Here is a 16,381-nt window from a genome sequence, read left to right on the forward strand (position 1 = left end):
TAGCCGCCTGCACACCCTGTTCAGCTCTCCTCCTGGGTCCTAGCCGCCTGCACACCCTGTTCAGCTCTCCTCCTGGGTCCTAGCTGCCTGCACACCCTGTTCAGCTCTCCTCCTGGGTCCTAGCTGCCTGCACACCCTGTTCAGCTCTCCTCCTGGGTCCTAGCCGCCTGCACACCCTGTAGTTAACTCCCTGCCTGTTCTGCACATTGCTGATCTGTGGCGGCTCAGAGCGATCACGCACAGCTTCTGCAGTTTCAGTTTGCTGGATGGGTGTAGATGCGGAGTTGATATGGGTGTGGCCGTTTGTAAAATGGGTGTTGTTAGGGGGCTTGACCTAAAAATTGCCGCGGCAACGCGCGCCGCAAACTTTGTCCCTCTTTCCCTTCTTTAAAAGTTGGGAGGTGTGGCTATGGTATAAGTATTCGACCCCCTCCCCACAACTAATAACTATTGATTTGACTGTAAGAAGCAGTAGATATTTTAATAAACGCTCCATAACGTTTTTAGATTCAATCACCATAACCATAAAAAGCTGCCAGGGCCTGACAATTTCTATGGAACTCCCTCATCCACAGGCATCCGCAGACACCGCACAGTGCTCTGCCCCAGGCGCCGGCGCTCTCGGAATGTTTCATTCTCAATTCTGGGGGTTATACTGGAACGATCCATTCATCAGAGCATTCATCGTAGTATTTATTATCAGTGACAATGAGGCACGTTACTGTAGAATTTACTCCATTAATATAAAACATTGCTTTATTAAACTGCCTACATTTTTTGTCTGTGAGGTGTTGTTAGCACGATTGTGGAATGGTACAGTCCTAGTCCCCCCCCTTCTGTTGTGTGGTGCAGTCTGGACGGTGACTCACATTGTGGGCGTGGCCGGCAGGTGTTTATAAGCGGTGTAGCGGCGCCTGAAGTCGAGGTGACCGTCTGTGACAGCCGCACAAACAGGAGCCGTGACCATGCCCAGAACACAGATGCCCGAGGTCTATGTGGTGTACTGGTGAGCACGGGCCTGGGGGAGAGGGGGCGGCTGCAGGGACTGTGTGTGGGGGGATGGGAGCCCCATATGGGGGCGGCTGCAGTGTGTGTATATATATATATATATATTATGCTCTTCTGCTGAGATACAACCCTTTGTTTCTGACATCCGCTTATTACACTCCTCTTGCTCTGGTGTTCCTATGTTTCTGCCTCTCCCTGTTATGTCTGAAAAATGTCTTCTCCAATAAATAATGCAGAGATTTTCCCTAGCTTGTTGTGGTTCCTCTGTTGTTCCTCCTGGAAATGTACCAGCAGGCTGACAGCTCTCCTCCTCATTGGTGCATGTCTGTACACAGTTGATGCTGATTGGATAAGTAGAGCCACGTCATCCCCCTTCTCCTCCCCTCAGAGTAGTGACACCCAAAGCCCCCATCATTGGTATAATGACAGCCAAGGCTTCTCCAGAGATCACACTTCGGTAGTATACCAAGATCCAGTGGATCCTAGCCTGATCTGCTCTTCTATGATGTGCAGCTACTCACATCTCACTGTCTGGAGATCTTAGACCAGGTGCTTATACAGCAAGTTGGTAGATGGCTACGAGCCATGCATAATGGGCCCATGAGTTACAGGTTGGGGACCCCTTGTTTAGGGATTTGTCCCCAACTGGTAACCCTCTGGTCAATATATTCATAATTTCCTAGTAGGAGTAATAGAGGAACAGCATTATGCAGTTTGGTTAAGAATCCTTTCTGCTCTTTTAATTTTATAGCTCATTGTCATCTCTACAGTGGCCAGTGAGCTTGTCAAAAAGTGTACTGGCGGGTTGTATACGTATGGGCTTGTGAGTGGCGCCCCTGCGGCCGGCTGGGGTGTAGGGGCCTTGTAGGCGCTGCGGCCGGCTGGGGTGTAGGGGCCTTGTAGGCGCTGGGGTGTGGGGGGCCTTGTAGGCGCTGCGGCCGGCTGGGGTGTGGGGGGGCCTTGTAGGCGCTGGGGTGTGGGGGGGGGCCTTGTAGGCGCTGGGGTGTGGGGGGGGCCTTGTAGGCGCTGGGGTGTGGGGGGGGCCTTGTAGGCGCTGGGGTGTGGGGGGGGCCTTGTAGGCGCTGCGGCCGGCTGGGGTGTGGGGGGGGCCTTGTAGGCGCTGCGGCCGGCTGGGGTGTGGGGGGGGGCCTTGTAGGCGCTGGGGTGTGGGGGGGGCCTTGTAGGCGCTGCGGCCGGCTGGGGTGTGGGGGGGGCCTTGTAGGCGCTGCGGCCGGCTGGGGTGTGGGGGGGGGCCTTGTAGGCGCTGCGGCCGGCTGGGGTGTGGGGGGGGCCTTGTAGGCGCTGGGGTGTGGGGGGGGGCCTTGTAGGCGCTGGGGTGTGGGTGGGGGGCCTTGTAGGCGCTGGGGTGTGGGTGGGGGGCCTTGTAGGCGCTGGGGTGTGGGTGGGGGGCCTTGTAGGCGCTGGGGTGTGGGGGGGGCCTTGTAGGCGCTGGGGTGTGGGTGGGGGGGCCTTGTAGGCGCTGGGGTGTGGGGGGGCCTTGTAGGCGCTGGGGTGTGGGGGGGCCTTGTAGGCGCTGGGGTGTGGGGGGGGCCTTGTAGGCGCTGCGGCCGGCTGGGGTGTGGGGGGGGCCTTGTAGGCGCTGCGGCCGGCTGGGGTGTGGGGGGGGCCTTGTAGGCGCTGGGGTGTGGGGGGGGGCCTTGTAGGCGCTGGGGTGTGGGGGGGGCCTTGTAGGCGCTGGGGTGTGGGGGGGGCCTTGTAGGCGCTGGGGTGTGGGGGGGGCCTTGTAGGCGCTGGGGTGTGGGGGGGGGCCTTGTGGGCGCTGCGGCCGGCTGGGGTGTGGGGGGGCCTTGTGGGCGCTGCGGCCGGCTGGGGTGTGGGGGGCCCCTTTACTCTTCTGTTGCTGCAGAGGTCAAGCTGATTCTGCCTGATCACGTGAGAGCACCCAGTTCAGACCAGTGGTGCAGCTGTGCTACTGGTCCGAACTGGGAAACTTTAGGAGCACTCTCCTCTAATTGATTTGACTATTTTATATTTGCATGTCCTGTACTAGTGTTTACAAATACTGTTTTCGGGTAGATGCGATGTTTTGATCTATTGCATGTTATTGTAATTTTTAGGAGGCCAAAAAAACCCTGCAATTTTTTATTTCATTTTTTTGTTATGCTGTTTACCCATAGGATTAATCTTTATTTTGACTTTCTGAACTCTGTAAATCCAAAATTTTGTGTGTGTGACCCGCTGCTGTTAGACACGTCGGCTGATCAGATCAGCCGACGTGCAGGAAAAGATGCGCCTGCGTCAAATGGGAGGGACACTAAGGCTAGGTTCGCACACTGCGTCTTTTTGACGCTGCGTTTTTGGCCGCTAAAAACGCGTCAAAACGCATGCGTTTTTACCGCGATTTGGTGCGTTTTTGATCTCTGCGTTTTGCTGCGTTTTTCCAATGGATTGCATGGGGGGAAAACGCAGAAAAACGCAGGAAAGAATTGACATGTCCATTTTTTTTTTTTTTTTTTTCAAGCTCAAAAACGCAGCTTAAAAAAACAGTTGTGTGCGGACAGCAAAATTGAAAACTCATACTTTGCTGGGGAAGCAAAGTCATGCAGTTTTGAGGCCAAAAACGCACCCGAAAAACACGCAAAAACGCTGCGAAAAACGCACTGTGCGCACATAGCCTAACTATGATTTTACCAGTATGTCCAAAGTTGTGTGTGTGTGTGTGTGTGTGTGTGTTGGTTTTTTTTTTTTTTTAAATTTGTACGCCCTCCAGCGTTTTCACCTTTTTTATCCTCTGCTCAGTCTTGGAGGATTTCTGACCTTCCGATAGCTCCTGTGTTTCATGGAGCCGCAACTCTCAAGTCTTGAGCCTCCTCCTGGCTCTCATTGAAAAGAAATGCACTAATATTTTACTTTTCTCCATTTCTAGTGGCGCCTGAGGGTACCGCCCCAAGGTAAGGCTTCATTGTTTACAAAATAAGGACCACGTGTCTTGAGGGTCATTGTGTCTCTGGTCATCGTTGTTAAGCTATTTGTCTCGCCTGGATTAATTACGCTTCTTCCTTTTAAATTTTATTTTTCTTTAATTTGCCTTTTTTTTTTTTTTTTTTTTTTCTCTTCCCCTTTAATATAGTTGCCTGTTGATTACTATGTCTGGTGTTTTTCTTTATATTGGCCACTAGATGTCATACACTACACACTGAGACAAGATCTTGCTTTACAGCCTGTTGTGATGACATGCAGTATCTAATCAGTAGAAGGTGGTTGGTCCCTGACTCTTCTGTTTAGTCCCATTGTGAAACATGTTGCTATATGGATAGAGGATTACTTTTAATATTTCTTTGCTACTGACTCTATAAATTTAGTTTTTTGTGGCTTTTTTTTTTTTATTTCTTCCCCCCCCCCCCTTTACCCCTTTACATTTTTTGTAATTTTTAGTTTCAGCAGTTGCAGAAGGATCTAGAAAAAAAGTTTCCTGGCCTGCTGAAAATTGTAAGTTCTCCATTTTTATGGCTGTGTATGCTGAATGGCTGATCATCATGCTCATGTGTCTAACTTTCTTTACAGGATGGAGAAGGTACCCCGACAGCCACTGGGTGGTTTGAAGTGTCCGTTAATGGGCAGCTCATCCATTCAAAGAAGGTAACTGATCCAAAGAGTGGCTGCCACTGACAGCCTGAACTCCATATAGAATTGGCATCATTTAAAAAAAAAAAAAAAAATAGTCCCACCCCTGAGGAATCATTACTGGTCACTTATCTACTGTAAATGGCTCTTGTTACTTACTAGGGTCTCTGAACATTGAGGGTCCACATATACAGTGCCGCTTCCATTTTTAGCAAGACTAGTTGAGTAATGTTGACCTTTAGATATGCTTAAAGGCCATGTAGGCCTTCTGGCACTCCCTCCCTTCTTTGTTAGAGATAGCAGAGGAGTGGTTGGTCAAAGGGTAGACAGTATCTGTAGTCTCAGAGGTCAGAGATAACAAGCTGTGGATAAAAAGGGAGGAAAATTAAAAAAGGATTGGCGTTCTGTTTCCGAAGACCTGCACAGAAGAGGACTTTTAACTCCAGCGCCAAATGCAGGCACATGTTTCAGGGTGTTTGCCCCTCGTCAGTGCAAAGCAGTGGAGCCGATTTGGATAAAAGCTCTCCTGTCCTCTCCTTATTTTCTGCCTTTGTCTTGTCTGATAGATAACTCCTGTTTTAGAGACTGGCAGGGAAAACTGAGGCAGGAGACTTGTATCACTGTTGTTCTTGCGCTGATGATGATGTTTAGTAACCTTTGTATTCTCTAAGCTATTTATGGTCAAAGGTTATAAAACCTGAGTAACCAGTTGTGTTTTATGGATCTTCTGCCGTGTTATCTAGACGGACTTATTGGCATAACATGAAACTACAGATGAAAAGAATCCTTCCAATGACAGCTAGGTCATTACATATCTTCTCATTGTGTATAACTTTTCTCCTGTGCAAAAGTCTTAAGTCGGTGGCGGGGCTCTGCAAAGTAAGAATGCTTTTACAAATGGAGATGTTAGTTATGAGTCAACACTATCACGGTTGAGTCACGTCCAACTGCTCGTCACGCGTACCCTAGTATAATGGGTCAATGGGGGACTAGAGCATTTTTCCAACTAGCTATTAATCAAGTCTCCGGAAAAATACTCTAGTTCCCCATTGACCCATTATACTAGAGTACTCAAGTCGTGCCCATCAGAACATTAACTGCTTGAGCGAGCACTGCCATGATCGGTGCTCTCATCACTAATGTTCAATATTATCATAATAAAATGAATGTCTGGATAAAAAAACTGAATCCCATTAGTATTTTGTGACCCATCGTTTTGCCTTCATCTGTTTTTGTAGACACTTGTTTGTTGTTTTTCTTGAAGGGGTGGGAACTCAGCAAGGAGGTTGTTCCAAACATCTGGGAGACCCAACCCCAGATCTTGTGCAGATCTTTCTCTCTTCCTGTAATCCTAGACACAGGATGAGGTGAGGTCAGGGCTCTGAGAAGGCCAGATCATCACGTCCAAGACTTCTTTACACTAAGAATTGATCTTTAGGATATCGGCTGGATGTTTTTGGTTGTGTGGCGGTAAAATAAATTTGGAGGTAATCAGATGTCTCCCTGATGTTGCACGATAAGGATCTCCTTGACTTTCTCAGCATTTAGGAAGCCATTACTCCTCACCAAATCCACAGCTTGCAGGACCCTCCTGCGCTTCACTGTTCCTGCAGACACCACATTCTTGTGCTTCTCTCCAGCCCTTCAACGAACTACCTATTGTTGCAGCCAAATATTCTATGTTTTGGTTGCCACATCTGACCAGTAGGTGTAGCTGGGTCTTGGTGCTGATGGCACTGCTGGACATCTTCTATTTTCATAGATAAGTAAGCATGGTGTCTTTCATCTGCTTCACAATGATTCCTTGTCTGACCACTGTCTACAGTCCTCAGTTGCCCATTTTCTTGGTGCTTTTTCAAAATGGCTTGAACAGCTCACTCTGAAATTTGCCTGGGAGACTCCTCGCTGATGCAGTATAACTACCTTGTGTTGCTGCTGCGTTCAGTCTTGCCGGGATGTGACATTTTTATAGCAAAATTTAAGCCTCCCACCCAACTTGTTTCAGATAGGCCAAAGTCACACTTTCGAGAGATTCTCATCACCTGACACGGCCGCACATTCTCCTGACAGGAACGGGTTAGCTGCATGTATTTCCATGCAACAGACACTACTGTCCAGAGGGCAGCAGGCCGTGCAGGGTGATGCGATGCGAGCCTTTTACACGTGTGACTCTGGCCTTAATGTCTGTGTCACCCTACATAGGTTTAATGTTTAGTATAATTGGGTACTCTTACAAAATACCCCAACTTTGTCCATGTGTAACTAGAGAATTTGAAAATAAACATATATTTTGCAGTACAGACCAAGTTTGGACACCTTCTCAATCTATGAGTTTTATTTATTTTCAGGACTCTTAATTCATAGTTTTGATGCCTTCAATGTAAATCTACAATTTTCAAACGTGGAATGAAATGCTTCACAAAGCGTGAAACAACTGAAAATGTCTTATATTGTAAGGTTTTATTCTAGGTTCTTCAAAGTAGCCACCTTTTGCTTTGATTACTGCTTTGCACACTCTTGGCATTCTCTTCATGAGCTTCAAGAGGTCGTCACCGGAAATGGTTTTCCAACAGTCTTGAAGGAGTTCCCAGAGATGCTTCGCACTTGTTGGCCCTTTTGCCTTCACTCTGCGGTCCAGCTCACCCCAAACCATTTCGATTGGGTTCAGGTCTGGTGACTGTGGAGGCCAGGTCATCTGGCGTAGCATTCCATCACTCTCCTTAGTCAAATAGCCCTTACACAGCCTGGAGGTGTGTTTGGGGTCATTGTCCTGTTAAAATACAAATGATGGTCCAACTAAACGCAAACCGGATGGAATAGCACGCCGCTGCAAGATGCTGTGGTAGCCATGCTGGTTCTGTATGCCTTCAATTTTGAATAAATCCCCAACAGTGTCACCAGCAAAGCCCCCCACACCATCACACCTCCTCCACCATGCTTCACGGTGGGAACCAGCCATGTAGAGTCCATCCATTCACCTTTTCTACAAAGACACGGTGGATGAATCCAAAGATCTCAAATTTGGACTCCTCAGACCAAAGCACAGATTTCCACTGGTCTAATGTCCATTCCTTGTTTGGGCTAAAGAACACAAGTCTCTTCTGCTTGTTGCCTGTCCTTAGCAGTGGTTTCCTAGCAGCTATTTTACCATGAAGGCCTGCTGCGTCTCCTCTTAATTCGTTCTAGAGATGAGACGGTGTGTCCAAACCTTTGGTCTGTGTGTATAGTTTATTTATTTTTTTTTTTTCTGGGCACTACATTTTGGTTTGGGTTCCTCTTCATTCATGGTTTTTGCTTTAAAGTTATGAAAAAATTTAGAATATTAATGTTTCTATTTCTGAAAGCACTTTTTTACTCTGTAGTGTTTCCACCTGCCTAAACTTTTGCATAGTATATGTACACCTGTAGTTTTCAAGTACACTATTAACCCTTGCATCTGTTAGAATGGGGACGGTTACGTGGACAGCACTAACCTGCAGAAGATCGTGGCTGCCATTGAGTCGGTTTTGAAGGGATGATGATAATGGGAATGCAAAAGTTTACCGAGTGTATAGTAAAGGTGAGTGATGATACTGGGAGCTGTAATTGTATTAAATCTGCAGTCTTAACACTTCTCGACAGTACCGTATATGCCGGCGTATAAGACGACTGGGCGTATAAGACGACCCCCAACTTCTGCCCTAAAAATATAGAATTTGGGATATACTCACTGTATAAGACTACCCCGCTCCCAAATGAAAAAAAGTCTGCTTTGATTGCAACATGTTAATTTTAATTCCGCGAGAGCCGTACAATATGTTTTTAAAGGGCCATTGACAGATCAATCGCTCCAATGTTCACTTAGTACAGCAAGGAATGCTCCTCCCTGCTGTATAAAGCCACAACTGGACTGAAACAATGGTACTACACTCTGCTACAGACACACACAACTCTGCTACAAACAGACAAACACACACAACTCTGCTACAAACAGACACACACAACTCTGCTACAAACAGACACACACAACTCTGCTACAAACAGACAAACACATACAACTCTGCTACATACAGACAAACACATACAACTCTGCTACATGCAGACAAACACATACAACTCTGCTACATGCAGACAAACACATACAACTCTGCTACATGCAGACAAACACATACAACTCTGCTACATACAGACAAACACATACAACTCTGCTACATACAGACAAACACATACAACTCTGCTACATGCAGACACACATACAACTCTGCTACATGCAGACAAACACATACAACTCTGCTACATGCAGACAAACACATACAACTCTGCTACATACAGACAAACACATACAACTCTGCTACATACAGACAAACACATACAACTCTGCTACATACAGACAAACACACACAACTCTGCTACATACAGACAAACACATACAACTCTGCTACATGCAGACAAACACATACAACTCTGCTACATACAGACAAACACATACAACTCTGCTACATACAGACAAACACATACAACTCTGCTACATGCAGACACACATACAACTCTGCTACATACAGACAAACACATACAACTCTGCTACATGCAGACAAACACATACAACTCTGCTACATGCAGACAAACACATACAACTCTGCTACATGCAGACAAACACATACAACTCTGCTACATGCAGACAAACACATACAACTCTGCTACATGCAGACAAACACATACAACTCTGCTACATGCAGACAAACACATACAACTCTGCTACATGCAGACAAACACATACAACTCTGCTACATGCAGACAAATACACACAACTCTGCTGCTCTGTGGGGCCTGCACCCGCGGCTCGGCGGGTACAGCACCCGCGGCATCGGCGGGGGGGGGGGGATTGGCAGGGCATACATCTGGGGGGTTAGAAGCAGCTCACCGGAGCCCATAATGGGCACAAGTCCCCCTGTGTTAGAAATCTCCCCCATAGTGCTGCCCATGGCCCCTATATAGATCGCACAAGTCCCCCTGTGTCAGATATCGCCCCCATAGTGCTGCCCATGGCCCCTATATAGATCGCACAAGTCCCCCTGTGTCAGATATCGCCCCCATAGTGCTGCCCATGGCCCCTATAGATCGCACAAGTCCCCCTGTGTCAGATATGGCCCCTAGGCTGCTGCCCAAAGTAAAATAAAACCCTCTTTCCTTATCTCCTGCAGCGCTGAGCTCCCTCCTGTCTGGCTCCGTGCTTCTGTTCTTCCACTTCCTGGTTCTCAGTGCGGTCATGTGATCGGCAAAGCAGGCTGAGCTCTCTGCCTGCCTGATCACAGTGGAAGCAGGGACACAGGGAGAAACGCTGCAGGGGTAAGTAAAGCTTTTTTATTTTAGAATGAGCAGCAGCCTGGGGGCCAAATCTAACACATGGGGGACATGTGCGATCACACTGGGACGCAGGCTCATATAATATGCACCGCTGCCCCAGCCCCTCACTGCGTGCGATTTCAGCACCATTGGAGATGGACAGCGGCTGTGCATATTATATGAGCGGGTGCAGGAGATCAAAGGCTGCAGGCCGCAGCGTTCCCCTGTGCTCCAGAGCTGCTGCCCCCGCCTCCCCTGGACGCTGCAGTGTATACACACACACACACACACACACACACACACACACACACACACACACACACACACACACACACACACACACCACCCCCCCCGTATATCCGGTGTATAAGACGACCCCCCACTGTAGCCATTATTTTAAGGGGGTAAAAAGTCGTCTTATACGCCAGTATATACGGTAATGGTATGTGCACACAAAGTACTTGATGCAGGCATTTCTGTATCTCTTGGTGGCAAAAATGCATGTTTTTGGTGCAGATTCTTTCCTATCACTCATGACTGCACCACAAGAGAAGGGATCTATGCATCAAGGAGGGGAAACCTACAAAATAAAAGGGTGGAACCCCCTCCACAACCTCAATTAGGTTCCCCCATGAAGGACAGGAAACCATGTGGATGTGCATTTGAACTCAAGATCCAAAGAATCTTACGCAGTCTTGCCTGATGGGGTGGAATGGTCGGAAACACCTGAACTGATGTGTGAACGCGGCTGTTGCCAGTGTTTCTATTTGTGTCGGCTGCTGTGTTCTGGGGTCTGGTCATGAGCTGGGTGCGTCGGAAGCATTCTGCCCCTGGAAGTGAGGATACACTTCTGTTAAGGAGAGCCATTAGATCAAATATTTAACCTCTTGACTGGGGATTATGGGAAATGTGTCAATTTCCCTTACAGTGAGCCAGGTTTTCAGATATAACCAAGATGGCCACCAACGACAACATAGACCTTCCCATCAGCATGGATCTACCGGATGACAGCATAGACCCTCCATCAGCATGGATCCATGCTGATGGGAGGGTCTGTCATCCGGTGGATCCATGCTGATGGCAGGGTCTGTCGTCATCCGGTGGATCCATGCTGATGGGAGGGTCTGTCGTCATCCGGTGGATCCATGCTGATGGCAGGGTCTGTCGTCATCTGGTGGATCCATGCTGATGGGAGGGTGTACCAGATGACAACAGACCCTCCCATCAGCATGGATCCACCAGATGACGACAGACCCATTGCCGCCGCCCGCCCCCCTCCCTCCCCCATATCCCTAGGATCCGTCAATGATATTATAGACCTGCCTACGATGACACCCACCAATCAGCTCATGGACTAACACATTGTTCAACCCACTGACCAATGAACACATCCGAGCATGCCCCTTTCCTAGATTATATAAAGGCATGTTCTTGAAGAAATCTGGCAGTTCTGGGCCACCTCTGATCGAGGAAAGATGAGTATCTGACTGTCTGTTTTTCACGCATGCACTCGATCCACACCAATAAGGCCAGACAGCAGGCAACAAGTGACCTCTGGTTAAGTTAACCTTAACACTCCAGGATACATGCAGAGGGGAGGCAGTGGGAGAGGGGCAGTCTGTGCTTCTCCTGCATTTCAATGCAATTTTTACACCGCAAGAAGAGCGGTGCTACTCTCCAGATTGGGCATGCGGGAGCAACAGAAAAGACAAATCAGTGGTGTTTGCTAGTATGGTTTTGGAACAAATGCCATAGACAAAAGCAAGACCAGCCAGCAGAGCCGTAGCACCCCCTCCAGAGGGGATCACGTCTGTGACTTAATTCTGCCTCCAAATCTGGTACTCTTCATTGCTCCTTAGTGGTGAGTGATCTTCAATAAAGTTCACCCTGGTGATGGGTTGTTTTTCTGGTTTGCTTGTCTGTTAGGAAAGGCCTCATTGTGTATCAATGATGTAGAGAAGAATGATCTGGCTCTCGTGGCAGAAAAGATTGCGGTGTCTGTATTCAGAAGAGTCCTTAAGCCCCCGTCACATTTAACGACTTAACAGCGATCCCAAAATCTGTGACCTGATAAGGATCGCTGGGAGGTTGCTGGTGAGATGTCAGGCCTTACCAACGACGCAGTAACGATGAGTGACCTGTATTGGAGGTCGTTGGTAGGCATTAAACAGTGATGCGTCCTGCCCAGCAGGACATTGCCTTGGAAGAAAATGGTCCAGACTATTTGGCAACGACTAGCGATCTCACAGCAGGGGCCTGATCGCTCGTAGGTGTCACACGTACCGAGATCGCTGGCGAGATCATTGCTGCGTCACAAACTGTAACGTAGCAACGATCTTGTTAGCGATCTCGTGGTGTGTGACGGGGCGTTTACAGAATTTAGATCTGTGATTAGGGTGGAGATCAAGAATTCCATTGTCTTTGAGCCATCAGGAAGGTAGAAGAATAGTTGCCACCTTCTCCTTCCTACTTCTATCAACTAAATGTGAAGAAAATCAAAAAGTGTCTGTCTCCCCTAAATAGTACAACTTTTGGGGTCACCTTGACATAGATCTGTTTTGAATCAGATTGTAAAACAAATCTTGTTCTTTGGGTCCCTGGAACATCCATATATGCCTTTCATATCAGGTGGGACTTCAGTCTGGCCTATGTGTTCCCACCATTAATTCTGGCAGTACTGCGGGTGGATCAGGCAGTGGTCATTTAGATAGTTCCCTTCTGGCCCAAAAAAACTGTAGCTCTTGAATGAGATTTGATGTCTGCCACAAATCACTGGGTGCTGTCCGACAACCCAGATATACTCCTCCAAGGTTTAGTATGCCACCCCCAAAACCACTGGTCTTCACTTGACTGCTTGAAACTTTAAAGGTATCAAAGTGGGCGTCCACCTAACTCCAGAGAGGGAAACCAGTAACAACTAACATCTATGGTAGAACCTGGAAGAAATACCTGTGTAGCTGACATGTTAAGGCGGCATCACACGCACCGATATATCGTGCGATTTGCATGAGCGATCGCACCTGCCCCCTGTCGTTTGTGCGTCATGGGCCACTTGTTGCCCGTGGCGCATAGTTGTTAAACCCCCGTCACACGTACTTGCCTCCCTAACTACCTCGCTGTGGGCGGCAAACATCCTCTTCCTGAAGGGGGAGGGACGTTCGGCGTCACAGCGGCCGCCCAATAGAAGCGGAGATGAGCGGGACGTAACATCCCGCCCACCTCCTTCCTTCCGCATTGCCGGCGGGACGCAGGTAAGCTGTGTTTGTCGTTCCCGGGGTGTCACACGGAGCGATGTGTGCTGCCACGGGAACGATTAACAACCGGAGCGTAGAAGGAGGAACGATTTTATGAGTGAGCAAAGTAGCAACAATAAGGTGAGTATTTTTGCTTGTTCAGTCGCTCGTAACTGTCACACTCCTAAGATAAGTGAAACTATGCCAGATGTGTCACTAAAGACATGACCCCGACGACATATCGCCCGATATAGCGTAACGTGTGACGCCGCCTTTAGGCCCTGTGCGCACTAGAAAGGATTTTTCTCAAATTTCTAGAGTCTGAAAGATTAGTGCACTTGCGATTAAAAAAAATGCACCAATAACTCATGTGTTTACCACTTTTGATGCTTTTTTTGTTTTTTTTTTTACAATTGTATCTATGGCAAAAACGCAGGTAACTGCAGAAAAGTGACATGCTCATTCTTTTTCTCATTCCGCAGAAAATTTTCTTAATGATATATGATATATATGAGTATGTTTTGCTGGGGAATGTCTGCAAAGAGGTTACAACCATCTTCTCAAGTTTCTGCAGTAAAAACTGTGCGCACAGGGCCTTGGGCTTGAGGAGTGTCTCAGTAGGACCTCTCTTGGTATTTCTCCAGAAGGGACTATACATGAGATTATCTACTGTAATCTCTTACAGTGGAAAAAAAAAAACAAACTCAGTCTTGGGTGCATTATAGAATTTTAACCTACCAGGTACTAGATGGGTACTAAGATTTATAAAAGCATGCAAGACCTCATCAAAACCAGTCCCTGCTCCCAAAATCTCTTAGGCTTTAAACTTGGTAGAACATGCTAGAAGCATTAACTTGGGCCCTGTTTTGAGCCTGTAGACCAGTGTTGCCCAAACTCCAGTCCTTATGGCCCCAACAAGTCATGTTTTCAGGATTTCCTTAATATAGCACAGGTGATGCCTTGATGATGATGATTCCATCACCTGTTCAATAGTAAGGAAATCCTGAAAACTTGACCTGTTGGGGGTAATGAGGACTGGAGTTTGGGAAACACTGCTGTAGACTCTCGGTCAAATTCCTTGATAGCTGTAGGGTGAGTGGCATTTGGGCCTTGTCGGGCAACCCTCCTTTTATTCAGTTCCTGGACACCTGGGTTATTTTAAGGGGAATACTTGCTATGGTAGCCTCCAAGGGGTTGCTACAAAATTGAATAGAAAGCGGTCCTGCTCCCTTCCTTTTTGCAGATCGGAAGAATTCTAAGGGGAAGAGAAATTTCACACCTTATATGTTAGGAAATGCATGTTGGAATATTGTCACAAGAGCATGAAGGAAGAGTTGGTCGGTATTTGTCCCCCTTCAGGGCGAGGTTTCAAAGAGTACTTTAGCTAGATGGCTTGGGTAGTCTACTGGGCTACCCTACTCTGGGGCAAAAAAACGACCGAGACCACCAGCTGCCTCCTGTGCGGAAAGAGTGGACCTGTCTATTGAACAGAGATGGATATATATGGCTAATCAATGTCCCTCTCCTTCCACATTTGATAAGCACTACAGGCTTGATTTGACCTCCCCTCCTGACTTCTCCTTTTGGAGAAGGGTTCTACAGGCCATGGTCCCTTCCTAATATTGCGGTTTTTCTCTGTAAATCTCTTGTTGTGCTGTCATAGGCAATGGAAGTGTGTGTGTGTGTGTGTGTGTGTGTGTGTTCCCCCCCCCCCCCCCCCCCCTTTCCCAACCTATGACAACACTAATATTTCCCACGGTTACTGTTAATGAGGTACACTACTGGAGTGCTGTGCAATTCATGTGTGGAAGGTGTTCTGATGGTGCTTAGTTTGCATAGAATAATGGAAGTATTCTCACTCTACAACCCAAATGTTTCAGGGGAGAGGCTTTGCCCTTTCATTCTGTAGGTTTTCTGTCCTTGATGGACAGTCCCCTTGTGGTGCAGTCATGGTTTCTGGAAAACCCCTTTTACCAGTCAGTAATTAAGTCTTTCCCATATGTTTGTATAGGTGATATCTGCAGCCAAAATACTGAAAGTGACCTGCTTCAGGTTTAAATCTGCAAGAAGAGACTAAGGGGTACTTTGCACGTTGCGACATCGCTACTGCGATATAGTCTGGGTCAAATCGAAAGTGACGCACATCCAGCGCTGGTAACTACCTCTCAACGTGTAAAGCCTAGATGTGCCGATTTAAACTATCACAAAAGCGTCAAATCGGGGATCTGTGTAGCGTCGGTCATTTTCATAATGTCGCACCAATAGGAGATACGATGTTGTTCCTGCCGCATCACACATTGCTGTGTGTGAAGCCGCAGGAGCGAGGAACATCTCCTTACCTGCCTCCAGCGGCTATGCGGAAGGAAGGAGGTGGGCGGGATGTTTACATCCTGCTCATCTCCACCCCTCCGCTTCTATTGGCTGCCTGCTGTGACGCTGCACAACCCGCCCCCTTATGAAGGAGGCGGGTCGCTGGGCAGAGCGATGTCGCAGGGCAGGTGAGTGCGTGTGAAGCTGCCGTAGCAATGTGCGCTATGGCAGCTATCACAAATTATCGCGACGGGGGCGGGGACTATCGCGCCGTGCTAGCAGATGCTAGCGTTGTCGCATTGTGCAAAGTACCCCTTACTCAACGTGTGCATGGGACTTCAGGATTCTCATTCACTTTGGCATCAGGAAACCTTTCAAGTTTTGTGATGTATGCACCAAACTACACATCTGCAACATGTGTACAGAGCCTTAGGCCATGTTCATGCGATTTGACTGCCTGTGAAAAAAATGGACAGTATTTGGACCGACATGAACATGTAAATAAAGGGGCGTTTATCTGATTATTGTCTTTTTATTTGGGTGTGAACTTGGCCTTAAACTAATGTTTACCATAGTAACATTGACTTTGGGTTTCTTTCAAGCACCAATGCTCTAGTGTGTGTCTTGTAATGAGTCCATCATTAGTCCATATAAACCGATTCTTTCTTTCTGCAGATGTGATGACCTCTTGTTTCTTTCATCTTCGCCGAGCACTTGATGACGGGAAAAGCTAAAACGTCCTCGAGCGGGGCCGCTCCCTGACAAATCCGTGCAGTATACAAAGATGAATCCAATGACGGTCTTCCAGTGTTTACTTATACACTTCTCGCTTTTTGTTTTTTTGTTTTTGTTTTTTCTTTACCTTTTTTAAAACTCCTTCCCAAAACTTATGTTTACCATTAAAAATTTACATCAAAGGGAAA

At 47.6% G+C, this 16,381-nt stretch overlaps 1 protein-coding gene across 1 annotated transcript; it reads left to right on the forward strand.

Annotated features, from left to right (window-relative positions):
* The first annotated feature begins 873 nt into the window (after positions 1-873).
* On the forward strand, positions 874-16,381 carry SELENOW (selenoprotein W). Its single transcript, XM_075322549.1, has 6 exons — positions 874-1,006; positions 3,896-3,920; positions 4,405-4,458; positions 4,534-4,608; positions 8,037-8,152; positions 16,134-16,381. Exons 1-5 carry the CDS (start codon positions 966-968, stop codon positions 8,109-8,111), a joined length of 270 nt encoding a protein of 89 aa, XP_075178664.1. The 5' UTR covers positions 874-965; the 3' UTR covers positions 8,112-8,152; positions 16,134-16,381.

Source organism: Anomaloglossus baeobatrachus, chromosome 9 (assembly GCF_048569485.1).
Source record: "Anomaloglossus baeobatrachus isolate aAnoBae1 chromosome 9, aAnoBae1.hap1, whole genome shotgun sequence".
NCBI lineage: Eukaryota > Metazoa > Chordata > Amphibia > Anura > Aromobatidae > Anomaloglossus > Anomaloglossus baeobatrachus.